The sequence below is a fragment of the Anopheles merus genome, chromosome 3L, assembly GCF_017562075.2.
Source record: "Anopheles merus strain MAF chromosome 3L, AmerM5.1, whole genome shotgun sequence".
Classification (NCBI taxonomy): domain Eukaryota; kingdom Metazoa; phylum Arthropoda; class Insecta; order Diptera; family Culicidae; genus Anopheles; species Anopheles merus.
Genome location: NC_054085.1, coordinates 19,251,258 through 19,274,278, shown reverse-complemented (window position 1 = coordinate 19,274,278; position 23,021 = coordinate 19,251,258). Strand labels below are relative to the sequence as shown.

The 23,021-nt window shown below is 44.6% G+C and overlaps 2 protein-coding genes across 5 annotated transcripts in view; one reads left to right on the top strand and one right to left on the bottom strand.

Moving 5' to 3' along the window:
- Positions 1–23,021, top strand: part of LOC121598245 (serine/threonine-protein kinase ULK2) — a 37,438-nt gene that overhangs the window by 7,873 nt on the left and 6,544 nt on the right. The window lies entirely within an intron of this gene.
- On the bottom strand, positions 903–15,113 carry LOC121598246 (oligodendrocyte-myelin glycoprotein). Of its 3 annotated transcripts, none has more exons than XM_041924810.1 (6): positions 15,029–15,113; positions 7,915–8,400; positions 3,609–3,886; positions 2,992–3,515; positions 2,696–2,924; positions 903–2,613 (listed from the first exon to the last, which is right to left on the bottom strand). In XM_041924810.1, the coding sequence occupies exons 2-6, from the start codon at positions 7,977–7,979 to the stop codon at positions 2,114–2,116; spliced, it is 1,596 nt and encodes a 531-aa protein (XP_041780744.1). In that variant the 5' UTR covers positions 7,980–8,400; positions 15,029–15,113; the 3' UTR covers positions 903–2,113. The 3 variants fall into 3 exon arrangements, with proteins under 3 accessions (XP_041780744.1, XP_041780746.1, XP_041780745.1); XM_041924812.1 differs by lacking the exon at positions 15,029–15,113 and adding an exon at positions 14,741–15,021; XM_041924811.1 differs by lacking the exon at positions 15,029–15,113 and adding an exon at positions 8,587–8,635.

Genomic DNA, 23,021 nt, shown 5'->3' with positions numbered 1-23,021 from the left:
TCCATTACTATTTTAATGGATTAGTGGTTCACCTCTAGGCTCATTTAGACATCCATGAACGGTTACTGGATTAGATTTTAAAAGATTAAGAACATTTTTTTCTTATGCATTAAAATATTATATTTCTTTGCATTTAAAAATTAAAAAAATTAATGGATAGCTAACAATGGCTTAAAAGGGTTATGAAACTGAACTATTATTTACGTGATGCAGAAAATGTCATCATATTCCAGTAAAATCAATTCTAAATTAATCTAATTTATAATATGAAGCATAACTAAAATTTCTGGAATAGAATGAAGTTAAGAACTGGAGTGGTCTTCATAACACATTGCAATTACAATGAGTACATTTTAAGGATTTGAACTATTTTTCGATGTAGCAATAGTTTGGTAGTACCCATTTTGCCCTTCGCATTCGTTAAAAGGTGCATTCATGAATGTTGCAATAGCTTATTTCAAGTCTCAGGATGCATTAGTTTATATTGCTGAATGACAGGAAAATTTTCAACAGGCTCTTCATGGTCACTTGTTTCAATCACTTAAGCTCTTCCATAACAATATTTTTTTAAACATACCATAGCATCGATGCACTATATTATGCATCTTCAGACTTAAAGTCAACGTACTTACTGAATTTATTCTATCGATCTACATCTTGCCTTTTTGGTCATTTATTTCTTTTGATCTTTTCTAACGATCTTCGCTTAAATTAACCCCAAAAGAATGGAATGAAAATCCTACCTCAAAATAAGAAACAACTCTTGTGTCAGCTTATTTACCAGTGCCTGCATCAGTGTTTCACTTGTTCGTTTATTTTATTCCCTACAAATTGCCATATACGGCTACACTTACATTTGTGTATTGCTTATGGTCCACTATGATTACAATCGTTTTTTTTTGCTGCTACAATCCAAAAATGGTGTGTCTGTATAGTGTTTCGCTACAAGCTGAACAAACATATTATCCAAATACAATTAAATGCTCTAGCAGCAATTGTGTCTTAAATTATTGCGCTACCATTACTACTTCTGTGTCCCCTCTTCTAGTGCTATTACTACCACCGCCCCTGTGGATTGTGTTATATTTCCTGTAACAAAATAAACTTTTCCCGGAAAAGATCAGCTCTGGAACACAAAGCTGAATAGATTGGTCCTCTGCTGTGCTACTTTGTTCTATTAGTCAACACAAAAACGCATCAAATCTTGCAAAAATGCAGTAAGCAAAAATCCAAAAAACAAGCCTCTAAGATTATGTTCTTTTTTTCGCGCAGCTTACTAACCCTCGTTAACTATTAAACGTTAGTAGTGATTTTTATGTTGCTTGTTTCTATTTCTACCTTGCCATTCCTACCATTTGGTGCCCCCTATTTGGTGTTTTACACAGCAATTTAGCGTACTATTCTATTTCACTGGTCACAAGCAACACTGACGGTGTGCCGCTGCATATTCCGTGTGTGTGTATGTGTGTGATGATGAATGAGGAAAGGAAGTATGAAATTTATTGCAAGACACGTTTTGCTGCCCGTCCTACATTTACAAAATGTCACAACTTTCATTGCATAGCTTTACTGTAGCTATGTTTGGATATGATAGTAATGTGTGCCCCTCCTATAGCTAGCTATCTCCTCTTCAGTGGCAACCTAAGACATACATAATAAAGGTAAAGTTTGTGGCAATAATCGCGTCATGATGCTTTCGCTTCTCTGCACGCACTACAGCTATTATGTGCTTCTCTTTTGCGTTTAGAAAAAAAGATGGATGAACTATTTACAACAGAAACACAAAATCGCTTTTACACCGACGTCTGTTGCTCGGTCTGCGCTCCGAATGTACCGACACTGCTTATCGAAGACGATGTTACCTAATACTTTGTAAGTAATATCACATGCACGATCATACTTGCGCTGAGCGAAGCGCTGGGAGAAGAAATTCGAGCCGAATTTAATTCTTGGCGCATTCAATCACCCCACCATTCAGACGCATGCCTGCGCGTTGTTGGGTGTGTGAAACTTTTCTAAATGTCTTCTCTAATTCCCTCAACTGTGGCCCCCAAAATGATCCTTTCTACTCAGTTTGTTCTCCACCCAGGGCTTTCCTGCGTTGGTGGCTGTCTTAGACCTTGTTGAGCGGGACTTCCTCGGCGGGCCGTACCTGGTCGGTCGGTGCCGGGCGTCGCTTCGTACCGCACAGCTTGTTCTTGATGCCGGTTCGCCGACAGATCAGCCCAATGATGAGTGCCAGCACTGTGACGCCTATGATGGCCATCAGCGACTGTTTCATCGTTTCGGGCGATATCGAGGAGAGCAGGGACCCGTCACCCCCGTCGGCACGATGTTCGGCTCCGGTTGAGGACGTTTTGACAACATCATCATCCACGGTCGGTGTGTCGCCGGTGTGCGTGATCGAGGCCGATGCCGGTGATCCTCCACTGGCCTGCGAGCTAGCGTTAGCGAGTTTGCTTTCACTCTGCTGATTCAACAACGGTGGTGAGCTGGTGGTGGTTTGAAGGGCCAGATCGGATGATTGCAGTTTGGAGGTTGAAGACTTGTAATCCTGCATGATTTCGTTTACGTTTTTCTGTACCTTACGCGTTGGTCGGGGTGTTGTTGGTTCTACAAAAAAGGTATCAAAAGTTAGTAATAAAGAATAAGCTTTAAAAGTTGGGCATCAACTTGTTGTCTTGTCCCTTCCTACCTTTGGTTGTCATTATAGGCTCGGGCGTTTTCGGCACATCCACTATGATGCTGTCCTCGAACGACGACTCCGAGGCCAGATAGAAGCAGCTGATGTTGTGCGCCGTTATGTCGACCACATCGATCCGCTCCACCTTTTCGCACAGTTCGCGTACGGTGCTCTCCGACAGTGGGGGTAGCCTTAGGTGTATCAGATTCTTCAACGACTCAAACATGTCCACGCTCATATCCTGCAACGGGAAGGCAAACGGTCATAATGCTTTATCGTAGTCAGCACCCATCGGCAACTGCGCTTACCTCATCGAACTGATTGCCGAAGAGATCGAGCAGTGTCAGACCGCCCAGCTCCGTGAACGTTTCGTCTGGCAGCTCGGTCATGTTGCAACCGGCCAGGTGCAGGTGCTCCAGATCGGGCAGCACCAGAAACGGTCCACTGTCCGGCAAAACGATCGGATTGTCGCTCAGATGCAGCCGGCGGAGCGATTTGCTTGCCTCGCTGAAACTATCGCTATCCAGATGGGATAGCTGGTTGGAGGAAAGATCCAGCAGGTCCAGTGCGTCCAGCTTTAGCAGCAGCTCCTTGTCAAACTGTTCGATCGCATTGCCCGCCAGGTGTAGCTCCGTCAGGCGGGTACAGTTCTGCAATGCTTCCACATTGAGGCGCTTCAGGTTGTTGTGGTTCAAATTTAGCACCACGACATTGCTGGGAAGGTTGTTGGGCAGCTCCGTTAGTCCACGATGGGAACAGTTGATGTACTTCGTGTCCTTCGAACAGCTGCACTCGCCTGGACACGCAAAGTCTTGCTGCTCCATGGAATTATCTGCGCATGAAAATGGAAAGCGTTACATAAATCGGGGGATCCGACATTCCAATGCCTTTGCGTGTGTACTACATCATTCTACTTCAGACTTACCGTCCACTTCACCAAAAATGACAACGGGAGAAGGTGGACCGGTGGTTGCTGCTGGTTTAGTCGTCCCGGAAGTTGTAGTCGTGGAGGATGACGATGCTCTCGATTTGTCACTGTCACCATCACCTGCATCCCTTACAGGATGGGGTGGACCACCACCAGGCAGTGGGTTACTGACATCTCGGTCGTCCTCGTCGTACGTATCGTCGTACTCGTCGGCATAGATGTCTTCCCCCTCGTCCGGGATGTCGTCCACTTCTTCGGCGTGGACATCGGCCAGTCTTTGGAGAAGGAAGAATACACATTTACCAAAAATATTAAAGAACTACACTAGATCGATACACAGTTATCTCCGGGATATAGCTAGATTGATTGGGGATATCTGTTTGATTGTTATTCCGTTGTTATCAGGAATGCCAGGGATTACCAGGTTTTTGGTGGAACGTTTCAACGCCAACGCTACAGACGTACCAGACGCAACGACACTGTATCACCAATACAACAACATGTCGTCGATCCATGTATTGGTTCGTCGCTATTATTTTAAAGAAATTCCAACCATTATCGTAGATTTGAAATGTTTGAGTTGGACTTTGGCTTCCCGTCCCCGATAAGACTCAAGGTAAAAGGCCTGTTATCATGTGCATACTGAGAACCTCCCCGATTACGTCAGTAAGGAAGCGTAAGTGTCAATATTTTCCAACTCACTCGTGAGCTGTTGGAACTGGACGAATGAACAGCAAATGCGTCATTTACCAGCTGTTTCCCAACGGGCGTCGTACCCAGGCTGGTAGCAGTAACGCACCTGTAACATTTCCCTTAGTATAAGGGACTTCTCATGGATTGTCATGGTGAAATCAAAGCAACACATCGGTTCACACCAAGGAGATCAATAAGTTCCCTCAATTGCTTTGGACGCTTTAATTCAATTAAAGCGCGGTGTGTAGCACACACGGATTGAAGTTACCGAACGCGGAATCTGCCCTGATAGATGTTCGCTCTCGCGGTCACTTTCCACTCTCAAAACCGTTTTGACCATGGTTCCACGGGCAACAAAACAATCCCACTCTCCCGGCTCTTGCTGGAGCTTTAAACCCCGTTTGTCACCGTCTATCGTCGTGTTTTGTTTGTTTGTTTGTTGGTGGTGGCCGTTCGTCGTCTTTCGCATGGAGAAGGTCGCCGTGGGTCTCCAACGCGTGGCGGTTGTTGCGCTTTCTGCGACGTGCGTGTACTACTGTCGCGCTTAGTTCTGTTGCAGGGGGGGGAAAGAAGGCACATTAGAATAATTGAATTAAATGAGTCGGCGGTCTTTCTATGTGCTGTCGGGTTTGTTGTGCGCTTCCTTTCCCCATATCATCACCACACCAGAAGTGTGTGTGTGTGTGGGTTTGGGGTGGCGTTACTGATACCGCTCAACCACCCTGCAAGCAATTCTATTACCGGACCGGTACTGTTCTCCAGGGTTCTTTGGGTGGGGTGGCGTGCGGGTACTGTCGTTATTACAATATTACTTCCTGGGAGCTATTTACAATCGAGGTCAAGGGTGTCGCGTAGAGGTGATTTTGAGTGCCGGCGGCACCGGTCTTGGTGACTCGAGCAGGAAGGCGATGGCGCAGCTAACTTGCGTATAGCATGTGTGATGATGGTACCAAAAAAGTTCCCAGGGAGTTGATGGATGGAAGGATTTGCTCATATTTCTACGTGCATATCAGGGTGGTGAGTCAATCCCGTATCTAATCGGCAAATTGTGTTTTTTTTGGAAAGCGTCTGTAATACCGAGTAGTGATTGGGAAATACCTGGACGTGGCAAGCAATAATGTAACCGTGTCAATATTTGGTCAACAACTGGTGAACCACCGGCCGAGGCATCGTCATCCGCGTCGTCATCAGCGTATCTTGACGTTCATAGGTCGTTTCATGTTTACAGATATGGTCAACATTAAGCGTGATTTCATCATCATCATCGTGAGGGATAACCAGTAAAAGGACGTCGGAGTTTCATTTGCACACCACCACCCAGAAAACTCTGAACTCCAACTCCAAGCGAAAAAAGCGAAAGTAAGATCGTGGGAGTTGTATTCTGCCCGAGTCCCGGTCCCGGAAGAAATTTGCCTCCAGTCCAAGTCGTCGTTGGCGTGCAGTGCCGGTGCAGTGTGTCTGGTGCAAGCACAACGCACCCGAGAGTCACGTGCGCGCGCTCTGCAACGTTGTGATGTAAAAACATCGCAGCATTTGCAGAACGGGTTTTGCCTCCCTCCAAAACACTCATTCAAAGACATCCGGGCCCAATTCATCGACCTCTCCTCCCCCGGCTATCGATTGCAGTTCGGTGCTCGTAGCTCTCTCCCTGTTACTCGTCGTCTGAAGATTAGTTCTTTTGCGTGCGCAATTGCACAGTTGTTGCGGTTTCTCTCTGCCACTGCTAACCCAAAGGCGTAGGCATTCCGTGGCGCACGGTGGATTACGCATTTGAAGGGAATAACAACCAATAAAACAAAACAGATGAAGAAAAAATGGTTTACAGACAGTTGCAAAACCGGCTCCCCACTTCGCCACAACACACAGGCTCAATGAAAGTTGCCCGGCATAGTTGTCTCCTCCTGTTCGGGGCGAAGAAGGGGCTGTTTCTGGGGTCTAACTTTTTCCCGCTAGTCTGGCACACTCTGGCCTTATGTGTGGCACTAGGGCCCCTAAGTACGTCTGTCAACGCCGTTTGCTGCAGCCAGCAAGTGCTGGAGGACCGTCGGAGATGATCAACAGACGCAATCGCAGAGCAAGATTTTTAGGGTATCTTGTACAGCGAACGTAATGTTTCGGTGTAATGGAGCTCTTGATTGCTTCAAAAACTCACCGAAAAGCGTCCGCTACCGCCACCGAGATGCCGCTAATTAATCATAACCAAATTTACTATGCAATGGTGCAGGTCGTCCGGGACGGTTGTTCGTCCATCTAATCATTAGACTGAGCCGACGAGAGCGTGTGTGAAGAAACTGTTCGTATAAATAGTTTTGGACAAACCTCTGGGCAAGGTTTAATGAACTCCACCTATCGGGTGAAGCACCACCACCACCACCATCACCACCGGCTGTGTAATGACCCCCCCGGGTCTTGTCCGGGGTTTTTGTCCGTTGGGTTCGGGTTAGTGTCGGGATGGAAACGCGTGGTTTTGTGGGTTGTTGTTAAGCCGGCACACGATCTTTGAACTTTGGACGACACCACGTGCGTGCTTGCTACTACAACTGGTCGTTTAAAACACGAAGAAACACACAGGAGGAACAATTTGAGGGTTTAAGTACCCATTTTTTGGGGGTTTTTCGAAACCGACACGTGTCGGGGCTTTGGTTTTTAGTGTGGCTGGTGGTGGTGCTGTTATCTGTTATTTCTGGCGTTGCTCCAGTTTAAGTTTTAATGGCCATTTCGCCGAGTGAGTGACTGGAGCAGAGAGCACACACTTTGATCCTTGGTGTGTGTGTCGTATGCTGCTTGAAAATCATTTAGCCAAGAAGCACGCACGTCCTTTTAATGGGAACCTCTTATGAGCAGTACTTAGTGCGTATTTCATATAATGCTTGATTGCGTACATCAATCATTCTGTGGGAAGTAGCGATGCGTAGCCTTGCTTTCGTGAAGTGGTGTGGCGTACGATAAATCCCACTTGAGCTGAGCAAGAACCTACCCGAGAGTGATGTGATAATATCTCGACAAGTTCTTGGCGTGTGAGTCCTGTTTCTGGAAAAAAAAGTCCCCCAAAAACCCATTCCCCAGATCCTGTGATGGTTGGAGCTGTGGTGTGGTGTACTCTGCACCACATACACATCAACACACACTCATGTCAGTTCCCCGAGCAATTGTAGGCATCGCTGGAAAACAAGATTAAAGTTCACCAGCACTTGATATCGCCTACGGCCGGCGCTGATTGGGAAGTACTGAATTGCCGGAGCACGGTTCCTCTCCCGGCGCACGGGCCCACACAATCTAAGCCACACGTTGCTCTAGATTGCTCTTGGTGGTGGTGCTGGTCGGTGTGGTTTCTGAACCTAATTGCGTGCAATGTGCGTCTAAACAGATAGAGAGAGAGAAGGAAGAAGGGAAAGACAGACAAAGAGAGATAGATGGATCGAGAGAATGGAATCATAATGATTACGGCGCGATGCATGTGTCGACATTATTGTGTGTTGCGTTTTTTTTGCCGACTGATGATTGGCGTTGATTACGTCCTGATTTCCTGGCCCCGTTTTCACGTGTATGAGTGTGTGTGTGAAGTTGTCCGCGGCATGGAAAACTCTCGCTTTTTTTTCTTCTGTCTTACCTCGTCCAGAGCAGAACCGTCAGCACCATCGGGACCAGAAACTCCCGGATCAATCTTCGTCTCATTGTGACGGGGATTACTGATGGTGTGTGTGTGTATATATAGAGGACGCCACAAGCTCTACAGCCTTTTTCTACGGTTCTAATTTATTTTCACTGCTTCGTTCGCTCAGAAACGTTCTATAGGCCAATTGGGGAAGAGTTTTCCACAAGATTCTACGCACTCCCAACGTTTCTTACACAGAAGCCTCTCAACGTCAAGGAACACAAGCGGCACTAAATCTAAACATAAATGGTACAGTTGGGAGAAATTCGTTCACTTTCACGTTCATTCACTTGCACACACACAGCACAACGACACTAGCGTACCTAGGAACAAACTGTAACAGTTGGTCACGAAATCACTGCTGCGGCACAGAATTCTTCATCGGAATGGCGTGGCGTGGCGTGTGATGAGCCTGGTGGTGTACACTTTTTTTCTTTCCTTCTGGAATGTAAATAAGTAATCGATTAGGAAACGCCAAAGCACACAACAACATTCCTGGTTGTGTTGCTGGTAGCACACCCCTCAGGAATTCACACGGCGCACAGTCAAAGAATCACTAGATTCGTAGTGAGTTCAGGCGGTGTGAGCGAGAGCCTAGCCAACGCCAACAACGCTTAACAAGCGGACCCAAGAACCCAAACAAGCGACGATGTTGCTTCGTGCACGGTCACCACGCAAGTGACGTTTGGCCGATAAAGTGCTACCGTGCCCCTCGGGGTGAATTTTGCCGAAGCCGCGCGCCGCGTCGTCATCAGCCGTGTGCTGCCTCGTCGTTGTGCCGGAGGACTGGGGCGCTGTTATTGCGAGGTTTTATGCTGCTACACACCACCACCTCCGGCACTACGGCCGAATCCTGCCTAGCGTTTTACCGCGCGTCGGCCAAACTAGTGTCGTAGTGTGCTCGGTGTGCTTCCCTTTTCAAAAACCGCCCGATGCTGGCATTCGGATTTAGGATTACCAGCAAGGAGCAGGGGAGTTGTTGGGGACCAAACAGCCGAAGGAAACCGACACGGGCACACGGTGGTGGTGTGTGCATGTTTCACCGATTCCAACTAGTCGGTGCGTTTGTGTGAGTGTGCATGTTTTGAAGTTTGTCCACTTGCCGGCTTTTCCCGAGCGTGGAAGAAAAATGAATTCCACCAACCCAGGGTGGCGAGGTTTGCACTGTTGGGAAAAGGGAAAGGCTCCTGTCGCTCCTGCTCGCTGTGTCAACGAGAAATAGAAACCGATTTATTATTTTAAGACGCCTGTGTTTCCCTTTCAAACCGTCCCTGCCAGAAGAAAGAGCTCTTAGAAATGGCAAATTTGAATACAGCCTTTTTGCCCTTTTTTTATTCCTGGTGTGCAGGTGAAGTTGTTGATTGAAAAAAGGCGTGGAGTAGAATTGTATTGGGACATGTTTTTGGATGAAGGCAACTACTCAAGCAGCAGCAGCAGCAGTAGCACCAGTCAAGTGTGATTGATTCTTGTTGGGTTTTTGTGCACTGTAAACTGTAAATTAAGCAGTGTTCGCGTTGCATTTGTTTACCTTTCACGGGTAATTTTATTTTCGCATGCGTATTTATTGCAACGTTACTATTGTTTGTTGGCGTTGGGGGGGTGGTCCCCATAATCGGTACAGTTGCACAAGGACGAGAGCGATCGATCGATTTCAACATTGCTAGAAGTCGTCACTAGCTCGATTGAGGTTAGCAAAAGAAATGCTATGGGGATTAGTGCCTAAGAAATCGGAAAAGTTTCTCTTCAACATTTTCCCCGCTGTTTTAAAATCGCTCCTTAGAACCCATCGGCTTTTAGTGTAATTTGAAATGGTTTACCCCGTTTGCTAGTTTTCCTTTTAAATAAAGTATTTTAAAAGCGCCAGCCCGCCAAATCCGTAAACTCCCCCGGATTAGCTCCATTCGGGTGTCGTTTGTATGTCGCTGTGTGTAGCTTCGCAGAAGGAAGGGCACCGTTGACCTTTCCGAAACTCCAGCTCACACCTTCCCGGGGCTGGTTATTTATTTATTCCGTGTCTCAGGCTAGCGTGTTGGCTTTTGCCTCTCTTTTGTTTCTGCTTCATAGTTGCCCTTGAGTGTCAGAATGAACCAACAAAAAAAAAAACAAAGTTGAGGTGTAAGGGGCTTCAGGGGAAAGCCAGTTTTTCTTTCACCACCTTCATCGTCCTGTCGTCGTCCTGCCACAGAGCCAAGCAGCCGTGTCAGAAATTTGTCGTTTGTAGGATGATGATTTTGACTTGCACCTTTTTGCCGTTTTTGCTTTGTGTTTGGTTTAGTTTATTCTGTGCGCGAGGCTTCTCGCCCAAATGAGTAAGCCGTATTCCGTGCGGCCGTTTGTTTTTGCCCGCCTCGGGGTGTCTTACCCCGGGTGTGGTGTGTCTGTCTGTTGGCTTGTGGATGTCGTAAAATAATCACGATAGTCAAAATAGCTGTTCCAACCACGAACACATTAGCGTGGAAGCGGAGCAGCGTGGCCCTTCGGAATTTTCCGGTTGCCAACCTGCAGCGGAAAAACGGAATAAATAGATAAATCCCCCACACACGCCACAAGTCGTGGCGGGGAGTGGCATAAAGAAGCAGCTAACCGCTAAACAGCCGGTGCAATGCTTGTACCACCGATATGGCGTTGAGTTTCTAGGCCTGGTCGGCTCCAAAAAACGGTATTTTGCGTCCTCCAAAACTTGCAGTGGTGGGGTTTTACCACCGAGTGAGAGTAATTAAATTATTCCCAGAGGGACCACACAGTAGTGTGGGATGGGTCACTGTCCGGTTGAGGACACAACGGGCTCTCTGAAGTGTGAGGGTGGAATATGATGTGTTGGTGCATGAACATAGTCCCCCACACTCACTGAAGCGCTTTAATTTGTAACATCTGCTAGCGTTTCGTCGTGAGACTTGTCTGGCCAACAGTACACAGTACGGTGTGTTTTGTTTTACTTGCATTCCACATTTTGCTGCCACACTTCAATCTATTGTGGTGTATCCTTCACATCACTGTGTCCCGTGCAAATTTCACTCCTTCGAGCCGCTTGGTTGTTGGCAAATGCTACAGTCAATTGATGATGCCACCCATCAGATTCGATTGCTTCGATTGATTAGCTGCCGCTGGTGTCTCACAGCACAAAGCGCGCACCGCACAGCAGTAACAACGACACAGACACAGACGAATGTGTGTGGTGGTGCAGCCGCCAATTCTTGCGGCTGGAGCCCGTTTGGCGTGTGCAGACGAGCCCAAATTGGCCTGGCTTAATTGGTCCGAAGGAGAGAGAGTAGTTCTGGGTAGAGCGCAGAGGAACGATCTTTATTGCATTGGGTTTTGCACAACAATACGCACCACAGCCAGCGGCAGCGCATTCGCATCTGCAAGATGTTAATTGAATTGTCCTCTCCTTAAAGCAAACTCTTCCTGCCTAAGATGATGTCTCATTCGCCAAGGATTTGTCTCCCTGACCCATTCGGGACCACTAACGATAACTAACGGCAGAGCTCTGGGAAACTAGCCTGATGCTCTTCTGGTTGATTTCCCCGAAACACAGCCTCAATCACTCTTCAATCTCTAACCCGTCTTGCTGTGAGACTCTTGCGTACGCATATTGTTTTGTGTTATAAAATATACATCTCGAGCGATTTAATTGCTTCCCGAGCTCAATTATCTGCACCGTTTGCACAATAAATAAGAGCTATGGCAGCAAAATAAAAACCTCTCCACACAGACACACATCATACATCGTATTAGGTTTCGAAGTTGCGGTTTGGCATCATCCCACACAAGCTGCAGAGTACAGTAGTGTAGTGCTGCAGTTGCACCGGAATATCATGACACGCTTTTGCATTCTCTATCTCTGCACAACCATCGGCTGAACTCAAAACATCAGAACCTTCAACTCTATAGAACTATTGAGAGAGGGTGTGATGACGGAAGAGGCTCGAAAAATGTATGAATTAAATCCGAAACCCCCCTCTGCCATCGCACTCGAAACTCGAGGGGCAGCAGCATAACATTCACCGGACACTCCTATCCGCATGAATATATGCATTCGGGGCTTTCTTTTCACGCGAACGTACCAAAAAAGCATTCGAAACGCATTTAAACACATGCGAAAAAGTGGTAGAAATTGACCCCACCCCTACCTGCACCGCAAAGCGGACCGAAGGTTTAGTTGCCGTTTGTTGCCCGTGTTCCGTCCGATTGATGGCTTGTCATTTGCGTTTTCTGGGTTTCGGTTTCGATTTGTTGGGCTTTATTTTGCCTACCTGTGCTGCTGCCTGACTGCCTGGCTGCTAGTTCTTTGTCCCCCGACGAGAAAAGGGGGCGATGGGTGAGTGGAGGAAGAAAGTTGACGCACCTTTTTTTTCGGGAAATGCATATATCGTGTACCCGGTTTTGGTAGTGGCACAAAGAGCAGAAAGTGCGCGTGTTCTATGCCACCCGCCACCTGCTTACCGCTCCAATGCTTCTGTGTGTACGCTGTCCATCAAAAAATCATCACCATTCCCCAAGGGAACACTGTCGCGTTTTTTTTGGGAGTTAGCATATGGAAAAGTGTTGGAAAAGTTGACGGGAAAATTGTTATTTGATACGGTGATGCACTATCATCATGCTTCATATACAGATTGGATTGGATTTTGGGTTGGACTCGCGGGCGTAGTATTCTGCCATAGACCTAGGAAAGACATTCTATCAATCTCAATGTGGATTCTATCGTTTAATTAAAAAAGAACATCCATTTTAAAACGATTGCTCACTATGCGTCGTAAATTAAATATAATTGCTTAAGCCCGGGTTACAGCTCGAGTGGAAATGAACGTGAAATTTTGTGGTTTTAGCTATATTTCATTAAATATTAATCAGAAAATGGATTATCGTACACCAAAAGAAGGGAGAATCAATTCCGCAGAGTAAACTTATCAAAATAACGAATTAACTTGTGGTACTAATCCATATTTTCAATTCAGTGATACACTTTGTCTTTATGCCATACATTATAGCTACTCTCCAGGAAAACTGAGAATCGGAACATTAATTTCTTGCTAATGTAAATCAATCATAAGAGTGCTACCAAGAAAGATAGAACTTGACTTCTCAAGAATCTGGACACAGTAACATAGATAAACATCGTTTTGATACTGTCAAGAGTAGCTCTTGAAACGACAAGCAAGTCGGTAAGCAAGACTCTTGAGAGTCGAATACATATACTCTGAAATCACTGTAGTGCATGCATATTCATTTGAATCTTTTGGTGATTTACTTTGGAATTTCCCAAGGAACCTACCCGAGAGAGATCTCCCGTCATGTATGGTTAATTTCTGATGTCCAATTATCACTATTTGTAGAATCCTGACCTGGGAGGAAAGTATCTGTTCTGCTCTGGTTCTGTGTGCAAATCAAACTCCATCCTTGACGTCTGCGAACTCCTCTTCTTCCTTATTAAGGTCATTCACAAGTCGTCACCAGAAGCTTCTCGTTTTAGCATCTTTCACCGAGACACAGACGGTGACGGCGGGATCTCCGGGCTGATCGTTGCATACATATTCCATACCGATGTGCAAATGAATGATGGATCGCACATTACCATCGGCGATCGCGAAGTCGCGCAATGCTAAATTTATTCCCCAGCAAGAGGAGTGTGATTTTCGAACCCATCCACTCGCTCCCTCTAGAAAAGGGATGTGTGAGATTGTGCACGTTTAATATAAACAGAACACGCAATTTACTCCGCCAATTGACTGTACGATTAAGTAAGTGCACAGTGGAGTGGAGACGAGTCGACCCTGGCGCACAAACTCCTCTCCTCTGACGGGCTTTGGTTTTTGATCGCGTTCCGTACGGCTTTTGACGTAAGAAACACACGAACCTCCTCCTCTCCCGGTCGACTTTGACTGACGCGGGGGTATTGGTTGGGGTGGGGGTTTTTTTTTATTGCTCTATCTTTTTTACCCCATGTGATACGCGCGCAGGGGCTGGTCGTGTGAGGTCTAAGGTCACTTTGGTGCATCGAATTGCATATATGTGTGTATGTGGCAGGGTAATCAGGTGTTCGAATTGATTACATGTACACACACACACTGTTGTGCGGGGTTTCTGCCCCACAGGAATCTTATCTTTGGTGGTGAACCATTCGTGTGGTATCTGATAAGCACCGACTCCGAGGTAAGAAATGAATGGCATAATCCCCATGAGTACGCCGTGAACAACCTTTGACGCATACTTCGTCATATTTTTAGGTGCTAAAATCACTACCGCCATTGCTTGCGGCGGCGTGTATTTCGTCACGAGACGATCGGATGATGTGTTTCCTGCTAATTTCACTTTTCAATAAACGCACAGGTGCGTAAAGCGTCAGAGAGGAGAGAGAGTCAGTGATCTCTATGAAAGAGAGAGAGGGCGAGAGTGCATGAGAGAGCACAGTTTCTGAACAGGATCAGGCGATCTTTAACCTATATTTTTGTGCGCACATGTAAATGGAGCGTTTGCACCATTGCGCATACAATTATCCATGAACTTGTAAACTCTACAACACATTCATCCCCAACACGCTGCGTTTGCTTGGTTTAAGCCATTGTTTTATGCGGTTCGGAGGCCATACAAGACCGAGTCTCAGCGTCTTCTGCTTCTTCCTTCTCTATCTCATTTTCCCACTCGTTTGCCCTTACTGTTGCCTTCAAGGGCTCGCTGTGCTGGCAGAATTTTGACCGCATTCTACAGATAACCTCACACAGCAGGAATGAAGCCTATTTTCCACACGCGAACTTAATTTTGAAAAGAAAAAAAAATCACACACCTAGAGAAAGCCTCTCCGACCGGTAAGATGGTGCACTCTATGGTCACAAAGCAAGCGAAGAATAAAGCAAGAAAACACGCCACCAAACCCTTGCACAAAATCCGTTTCTACCACAGGGTCATGTGTTCCGGTTCCCCAGAGGGATGCTTTCTTTTGTGGTTAATTTTTGATCGCTACGGATCAGCACAAAGTGTTCGGGGTTGTCTTTATTTATGTGGCTGCCTCCTCCAATGTCCGGGCATGTTTTGCTACGGGACCACTGAGGCAGCAGCGTACAACGAAACTCACATTCACGTCACGATCACGTTCCGATTACTACTATACACGCAGCTTGGTGAGATGTTGGCACAAAGCCCTCCAACTCTGCCGGTTCATTTGCCAGTACGTTGCACAGTGGGCTGTTAGGAAGAACATTCGTGGGGAAAAAGTAATATTTTTAGGGGGAATGAAAATGGATTCACTGCTGAAACGATTGATTGATTTGTAGAATAGCAATTAGGGATTAGGGATTTTTTTAAATAAATTGTGATCTCTGTATTTTTATAGGTTATAGTGTTTTGTGGTTTAAAATATTTTTAGCGTTATCTTTGTCTCCTGGATAGGATGGAAGTAAAGATTTCGAAAATCATCTTTATGAATTATAATATTGGTTTGGTAAAATAGAATACACTAAATATGTATTTATTTTATTACAATCTCCCTTCATTTTTCTGCACTCATCAGACATGTTTCCTGATCTGTGTAAAATGCTAACTATTTTATTATACATTTTTTTTTTGTTTTAATTCAAGTTCATAATTACAATTTTTGATTTTTTTTCTCTGGCTAACATTTTTCCTCTGTTGATTTGTACAATTTAACCCCCGCAAATTGCCATTGTGTGCTGGATGAGGGTGGCTTTCGTTCCAACACGCACACCACTGTGCACGGAGTGAACTGATGATGATCAACCCTGAACACGTTAAGGTTTACGCACCAGCAGAGAGCTCTCTCGCTGCTAATGGCAGCATGTTTCCCGTTCCGTAGTAGTGGTGGTGGTGATGGTGCATCTAACAAACGAACCAACACACCGACACCAACCAAACAGTAAGGGAGTTTCTACTTCGAATGAACACCCAACCGTTAAATGGATTTACGTGCAAAGCGCATAAACCTACGAACAAAGTGTTCATTCTTTTCACTTTTATTTTGTGCGTTACTTCTGCCCTTTTTTTTGTGTGACAAGATTTCAAGCATTCATTTTTTTCAACATTTTCGCACTCATATTCGTTTACTTCGCTGTCATAAAGGATCAACCTTGACACACTTTACTGATCACGCTTAATGAACAGTTGCGTTTCTGTTGACAAGATATCTCGAGGACACATTCGTTCGTTTATTACCAACAACAATTATAAGAAAATTATATCATCGATTAGGTACCTTTAATGGTGCTAATGAAATTACTTTTCATTCTATTTGCAACAAAAGAAATGCCTTTCTCTCTCTACCGTATTGTCCCCTCGTGTTTACACCACACTGCAGCACTAATCGGGCACAAATCAAAGCAAAAGATTGAATAAGTGGGAAAACCGCGCCTGTTTTTTTGGTCGCCTCTTTGTACCCGACGCATCTCAATTGAATTGTAATTCGTAACGAAATTTATGGTAATCCCCCTCTTCCCTATCGGGCCGGGGATAACAAACACCCCACCCGGGCACGCCGTGTGTTGCAGCAGAGCCACCCTGTCGAGTCGATTAATTGTTACCGCAAGCAAATTTTTGAACATAGCACTAAAATCCAACGACCCCTTCTTCCACGTCGGGTGTGTTTTTGGTTTGAGTTTGTCCGTAGTTCTTCATGTCCTGCGGCGCATTTTCGGTGGGTAAATATTGTGCCAAAGCCGAACCGAATGTCGGGGTGTTTTTTTGCGCGCGCGAATGGTGAGGTGAAGTACGTGTAAATGTTGAAAAATATAGTGCTGGCGTTTTGTGGTCTATCACGTTTTTCAGTCGCGTGTAGGTTTTAGTGTAGCTAATTTTAGCGTAATGTCGGTGGTGGGACAAGCCAGCAAAGAATTGCGAGCCAGGACGACACCGTGTCGATAATTGATGAAGAAACGGATCGATATATTTTCCGGTGATGCTGCTTTCGAAGAGTACACAAACTGCGGATTCATTTTGTACGAAAATTATGAACGAAATCTAACAATATAAATATACCAAAAATATTATTACGTTGAGACTATCTATTAAATAGTTCAACTGACTTTTACAACGCTGGATTTGACTCTATTCTCGATCCTGATCGATTCATTATGAAGTAAGAATTTGACCTTACACTTGTGTGGCCAGCTTGGAAATCCTTTATAAAACTGACTGTTACAAAAAAAATCAGAAAATGAAATCGTACGGCTTCCATAAAATACAAAATAAAAGGATATAAATTAATGTATTTATTTATTATTTATTTATTTATTTATTAGTCCGTCTTCTACGACCTAATTAAGATGATTTACAATGCAAAATTAATGAAAAATAAAACCTTTTTTGCAAAAATTCAATTTGCTTCCACGGTTTAGCCGTAGTCGTTTATTGGAAGTACTATGTTTAAATGGCAGTATTACGAATAATTTTGTGATATCATGTGACACAGTTGTGATTTTATCTCAAATATTTGTAAAATTAAAAGAACGACATGTTCTTGAGCTGCTGCATCGTAATGGGTCTTTACACTTTTATTTTGGAAATGATGACTTTACTTAAGATTTCATTGCGGATCGTAAATGTTTAGAGCTGGACAGTATAAATACAATTCTAAATGTTAATTGCACTCCGACCATCCATTCGCTTTGGTTGGTCAGCAGCTTTTTAATTTGGCTGCATTTTATAGCTCTATTCAACCCCTCGCTATCTTCGATTTTTGTCCGCTTCCCGTGTACCGATTGCTCATCCATCTGATCGGCAATATCCCTATCGGCAGAAGGGACAGCGTCGTGTGGATGAAGATATATCGTACGCAGTATTATTTGCTATTTTTTTGTGTGTTCCACATCCACTTCCCTGTTTCGCTCTATCTGCAGCTGCATCACATGGGGTGTGAAAAGGGGAAAACTTTGTTATAGTTCATAGCCTGGTGCCTGTCGTCCTGTGCGTGTGTGTGTGTGTGTGTGTGTGTGTGCATCTCTGCTGCATAAAATATCGGCGTCGCATTCGCAATCCATATCCCGTTTCTGCTCTACTTCTGCCCTTGCGCTTCCACTGATCGATAGGGCGAAAAAATCAATTTGCACAAGAAATGTCGTTTCGTGAGCGCGCATTCTGAACCAGCAGGCTGAATTATTCGGTTTTCAAGCGCAGGAGAAAAACATTGCTGTGTCTAGCTGTGTCGGGACTAAACCCCTAGTTGGATAGTTCGATTTTACCGGAAGTGTCTGTATCCTTCGCCTGTCTCATGAAAGACAAACGAACTGTTTTTTTTTTTAGCATATTTTTCCTATTTTTCCTTGGCCTTGACGCCTTTTAAACAAGTTAGTTTATGGAAGCTACATTCAGTGGGAAAACAATCGGTAAGGGATCGGGATTTGTTTGTCTTCCTGTGTTAGAACCCCAAAGCACGGCACTCGTTCTATGGGTGGGTTGGGTGGGTGGTGGTCGTTAAGTCTGGGCTTTATTCAGCATTTGCCTGATTTGTCAACCCTTGAATGGCCAACGCGGAACGATTTGTCGGCACAGTTAGTCATAAACTAAGCAATGAAATTTACGGATTGATTAATAAAAAAAGCAACATTTCGATTCAATCAAATCGATCGGTAATCAACTACAATAATTCTTCTAGCGGATTAATTTATTGGAGCATAACTATTTCAATTAAATTCACCGAGCTCTGACGGATACGAATACGTTGAATGTGTATTTAGTTATCCTAACCAGCAAATGTAAAAGCCTTGCCACCCGACGATCCCTGCCAGGGATGGTTTCGTCTGTCTGGGCTTTTTCGTTTCGTGTTGAATTATTGGCATCTTTCGATTTTGCACACGATTTATGATTTTCGTGCCTACCTTCCTAACAAAAGCCGTTACGGGGGAGACAACGGCCACAACTATCTATCTATTTACGTCGCACGAACCTCGAATCAATGACGGAAGTTAAAGTTGAAACTATGCTAAACGGAAACATCGCGACAAAGACACGGATGTGTGCTCGTGTTTCTCCTGTCTGGTTGAGCATACAATAGTTTTGTTCCGGTTTTTTGGATGAGGGTAGGCAACATTCTTTCTGCCAAGTAGGAGGAAATTTGATTCAAACCGTAGGTTAGGCGAAAGTTTTGAATTGAATTATTGACTCCGGAATCATCCATAAAGTCGGTTTGGGGTCTTTTAAATTGCCAGAAGACGATTTTATTCCTTTTTTGCTCTCTAAACTTTGTATTTTTTGGTATACTTAATCATCTTGCAGTCGCTGTTGCTAAATTTTATGTTATTGTTTTTGAGAATTTTATGAAAGAAAATTGAGACATTGTCATTTCATTAGGTTTTTTGTTGTAAAAAATAAAAAATAAACTTTAATATCTTTGACGATATTATTTATAGTTGATAACTCCTACCAACTTAAATGACTTACATGAAGACTTACATTAAATGAATACTTACAATTCTAAATAAAGCGATAAACTTGCAGTCAAAAATGGATGGCAACGAAGGAAAAATATCGGTGTCTTAGAGACATAAAAATATCGGTGTCTTAGAGTTATGTCTCTTCGATACAAAAAATAGTGATTTAGAGGCAAAAATTTTGCGGGAATGCCTGTATTAACAAGTTATACGATCATGCCCGCCTTGCATACACTTACTAGGCTAATATACCGGTTCTAGACCAGTCATTGCGTACACAGATTTGGCTGTGAGCACACAGGTAGGAATCAAACTACGTCCGTTTATAATTTTAAAATATTATTCAGCATATTATACCCCATTTAACACTATTGTAGAGAATTCCATGCTTAGTCACGAATATCTTTCTTTCTACAAAGGAAACAATCTCCCTTGGGATCGATCAAGAGAAGGGAAAGTTGTGTGAGTGCGTGGGATAAGCATAGATTACCACCAACTGGTATGCTACAATAGGTCTTCATAGAGTTGTTCAAAAGACCTTCCCGCATTAGAAAAGACGAACCCGACCGGACCCCTATGCAATTCTAACAGTTCACAATATCAAACCAGCACCAGCGTCCTCTGCGCCTACATGTGTGCAGGAGGGGTGTCTGCACGCAACCGTCATCATCCGAATGGTGGTTTGTGCACCGGTTTTTCGCTAATGAGTGTTCGGGTGATCGTTTCAATTAGTTTTAATGTGACGTCGGCGTAACCCAATCTGACCGTGAACTAGGCCCCTGCCTGTGTGGTGCTGGTGTGGCTGTAGGCTTCGGATGAAGTAAGAAATCAGCAGAAAAAGGGTACTCGAAGGGTCGCTGAAAATGGTCACGGGGTGATTGGGTGGGGTGCATTTTGGCTTTGGCAGGAAGAGAGGAGTGGCAGTATATTTCCCCTTTTTTTCGAGTCTGTCACGATTTCCCAGTATGTATGTGCCGTAGGATGCATTTTGTTTCGAAACCAACGTGTGCTTGGGATGTGCAACGGTGACTGCATACTTTTCGGCGCATAAGGGTAACGATCCGTTTGGAATGGCGTTTCGCTTTTTCCGGCCGCCCATCGAGCGGAGACGATGGGACCACAAACAATACGACTGCGTGCGTGTACGACATTTGAACTGTAGCTGTAAACGTTTTCCTGTTTTACGCTTCAACAGTACGCACGCACGCACATGCTGCTCGGGAGAGGGCACAAAGGAAAGGAACCAAAAAAAAATGAAGCGAGAACTCATTCCATAAGTCAAACAATCCATTATTTTACTATCAGCAGAAAAGGATGCTTTTTATGTGTATGTTGGGACAATGTTTTGTAGAAAATGGCATCCCGTTTTGCCCTTTTTGCATTTAATCGCGAGGGATGATGACTATTTATGATTATGCAAAAGCTGACATGCCTTGCACACGCTTGTTCTCCGTTGTTTTTGTGTTGCATGACAAAACAAAACCTGACATCGCCCCGCAATTTTGAGCGTGATGATCAGGAGTGGAATATTAATTAGAAAAATTGAAAACGCTCCGAAAAGATTGCGCTAGAGCTGCCTAATAATATTTATTACTTTCTAAGCAATTAAACACTATGAATGGATTTTGTGAATGTTCTCCCGATTTACAATCAACTCAAGCGTAACACCACGACCCCATTAGGTGATGGAAGGTACACGTTAAACCATATGTAGCGGCAAGTGTACCATTCCTATCAACCCCAAAACACTAGCCCAAAGTGGCCCTGTCTGTCTGGGCGTGCCAACTGTGTGAGCAAAAAGTCATAATTGCCTCCTATATGTGAATCCGGTGGCAGCAGAACCTTTTTCAATATTTATCATATTGGCACCATCGGCGTTCCCGAAGGACACACCGACACTTTGCAGCGCGGGCCGCAGTCACAAGAGGTGTTGGTGCTATTATGTACAATTGTTCTGTCGCTTTGTCGTTTGCGCCCAACTCACAACAACAAAAAAGAGGGCCAATGTTGTTGGACATCTCCCGCATATGGTTGTATCACGCGCGCGTTATGATTTTTGCCAGTGTCCGTTGTGCATACATTTTTCAATCGATCGGTGTCTGAGACACCACCACCACCGTGCAGTCCCCGATACCTTCACTCATCGATGATGATGATGCTGATGACCATCGGTAGCAGCAGTAGCAGCCGCCGACAATGATAAGCGACCGAGATCCTCCCCGGCGGTGGTCGGTAATTCCCCTGCTGTAGGATAGGCATCGAATGACACAATATCGGACCCGGAAGTGGGAGAAGAGTAGACGTGCCCGAATCCCTGACAGATGTTTGTTTAATTAGACCATGCCAAAGCTCGGGAAGTTGGAGTTTGGAATGGAGGCACTGGTTTTGGTTGCGGACGAGACTCTGCTTTAAACCTTCCAAACCGAACCGATCTCCATCCACCAGGGTAAGAAGCTGCTTACTCTTTCCCTCCGGTAGATTTAGCAGCCGTTCGGAATGGCTAGTTGCTGCGCCCGGAAGTTGAACCGATACACTTCATAAACCTTCATTATATACACTTTGGCAGAGAGGAAGGGCCAACTGACTGTGCCTGCAATGGCCATTGTACCACCATCGCGCTCATGCGACACAACAGCTCTATGGGAGGGCTGAAGTGTGAGTTCAATCAAGCAACTCGACTCGGTGTGAGCCGCCGGCCACCAGCAGGAACAAGAGGAAATCAATTGCAATACACCGGTCCTAGGAGGGGTGTTTGTAGTCGAATTCTTCCCTTCCTGCAATGTGAATGACTCTTTACACGCGCGGCAAGTGTGAAGTGGGAAAGGCAATCTCAAAACGGTACAGATGCTGCGTTTTAGTGCTTTTGATAAAGGTGTGGGACATTCAATTCCAACGGGAAAAGGTTTCCCGTGTGCACGGTATGATCATAATCTTCAGTTTTACGGACTTTCTCCCAAGACGAGGACACGTTTTTTGAGGATCTGTCTGGACGATTAGGCCGATTGGTTGAGACAAGACAAATTACTGTCGTTAGTGATAGTACCCAAGAACCTGTTCAAATGAAGTAAAAGGAGATTTAAATTTATGGCTTTACCTCTTTACTATGCACAATTTGGATAACGGGATTCACCACCTCGAAGATGTTCTTCAACAGCTGTCACACATTTTACAGGGTTTTTCAAGTCAGTTTCGAATGTAAACATTGTTATCCACGGCGTGCTAAATGTTATTTCACATCGATCTGACATTTCATTTTCATCACAATAATTTTTAATTTCTACAGCATGATTTTCAACCCTTCAACGGGCTGCTGCCATAGATTTTTCACCGGGGTTTGACGCTGGTTTAAATCACCCGTTGACAGTCGAGATGCTAAAATGCCATGCATAAAATGCATAAAATTTCAGTTTTTACCCTTGATTTTCAACACATCACTAAGAACTGTCAAACCCAATCCAGTTTGAGACGTGTTGAAAATCATGTAGAAGAACTGAAAGATTACTGTGATGCAAATACAACATTTGACAGCTGTTGAAAAACATCTCGCAAGCAATGAAAAATGTTGGATATATTGGAAATTGACTCGGAAAACCCTATTAAAAGCTTCAAAATGCATGTATTATTCATTTTGAAAATGTTGTACAAATCTTGATGAGATGCGACTTCAGACGTCCGGTGAAAAAACGATGG

Excerpts from the sequence above, each read along its gene's own strand:
- LOC121598246 (XM_041924810.1), bottom strand. The coding sequence starts at position 7,979 with ATGAGACGAAGATTGATCCGGGAGTTTCTGGTCCCGATGGTGCTGACG. Across the intron at positions 3,887-7,914 it reads ACGGTTCTGCTCTGGACGAG|ACTGGCCGATGTCCACGCCG; the intron begins GTAAGACAGAAG and ends CCTTCTCCAAAG. Across the intron at positions 3,516-3,608 it reads CATTTTTGGTGAAGTGGACG|ATAATTCCATGGAGCAGCAA; the intron begins GTAAGTCTGAAG and ends TTTCATGCGCAG.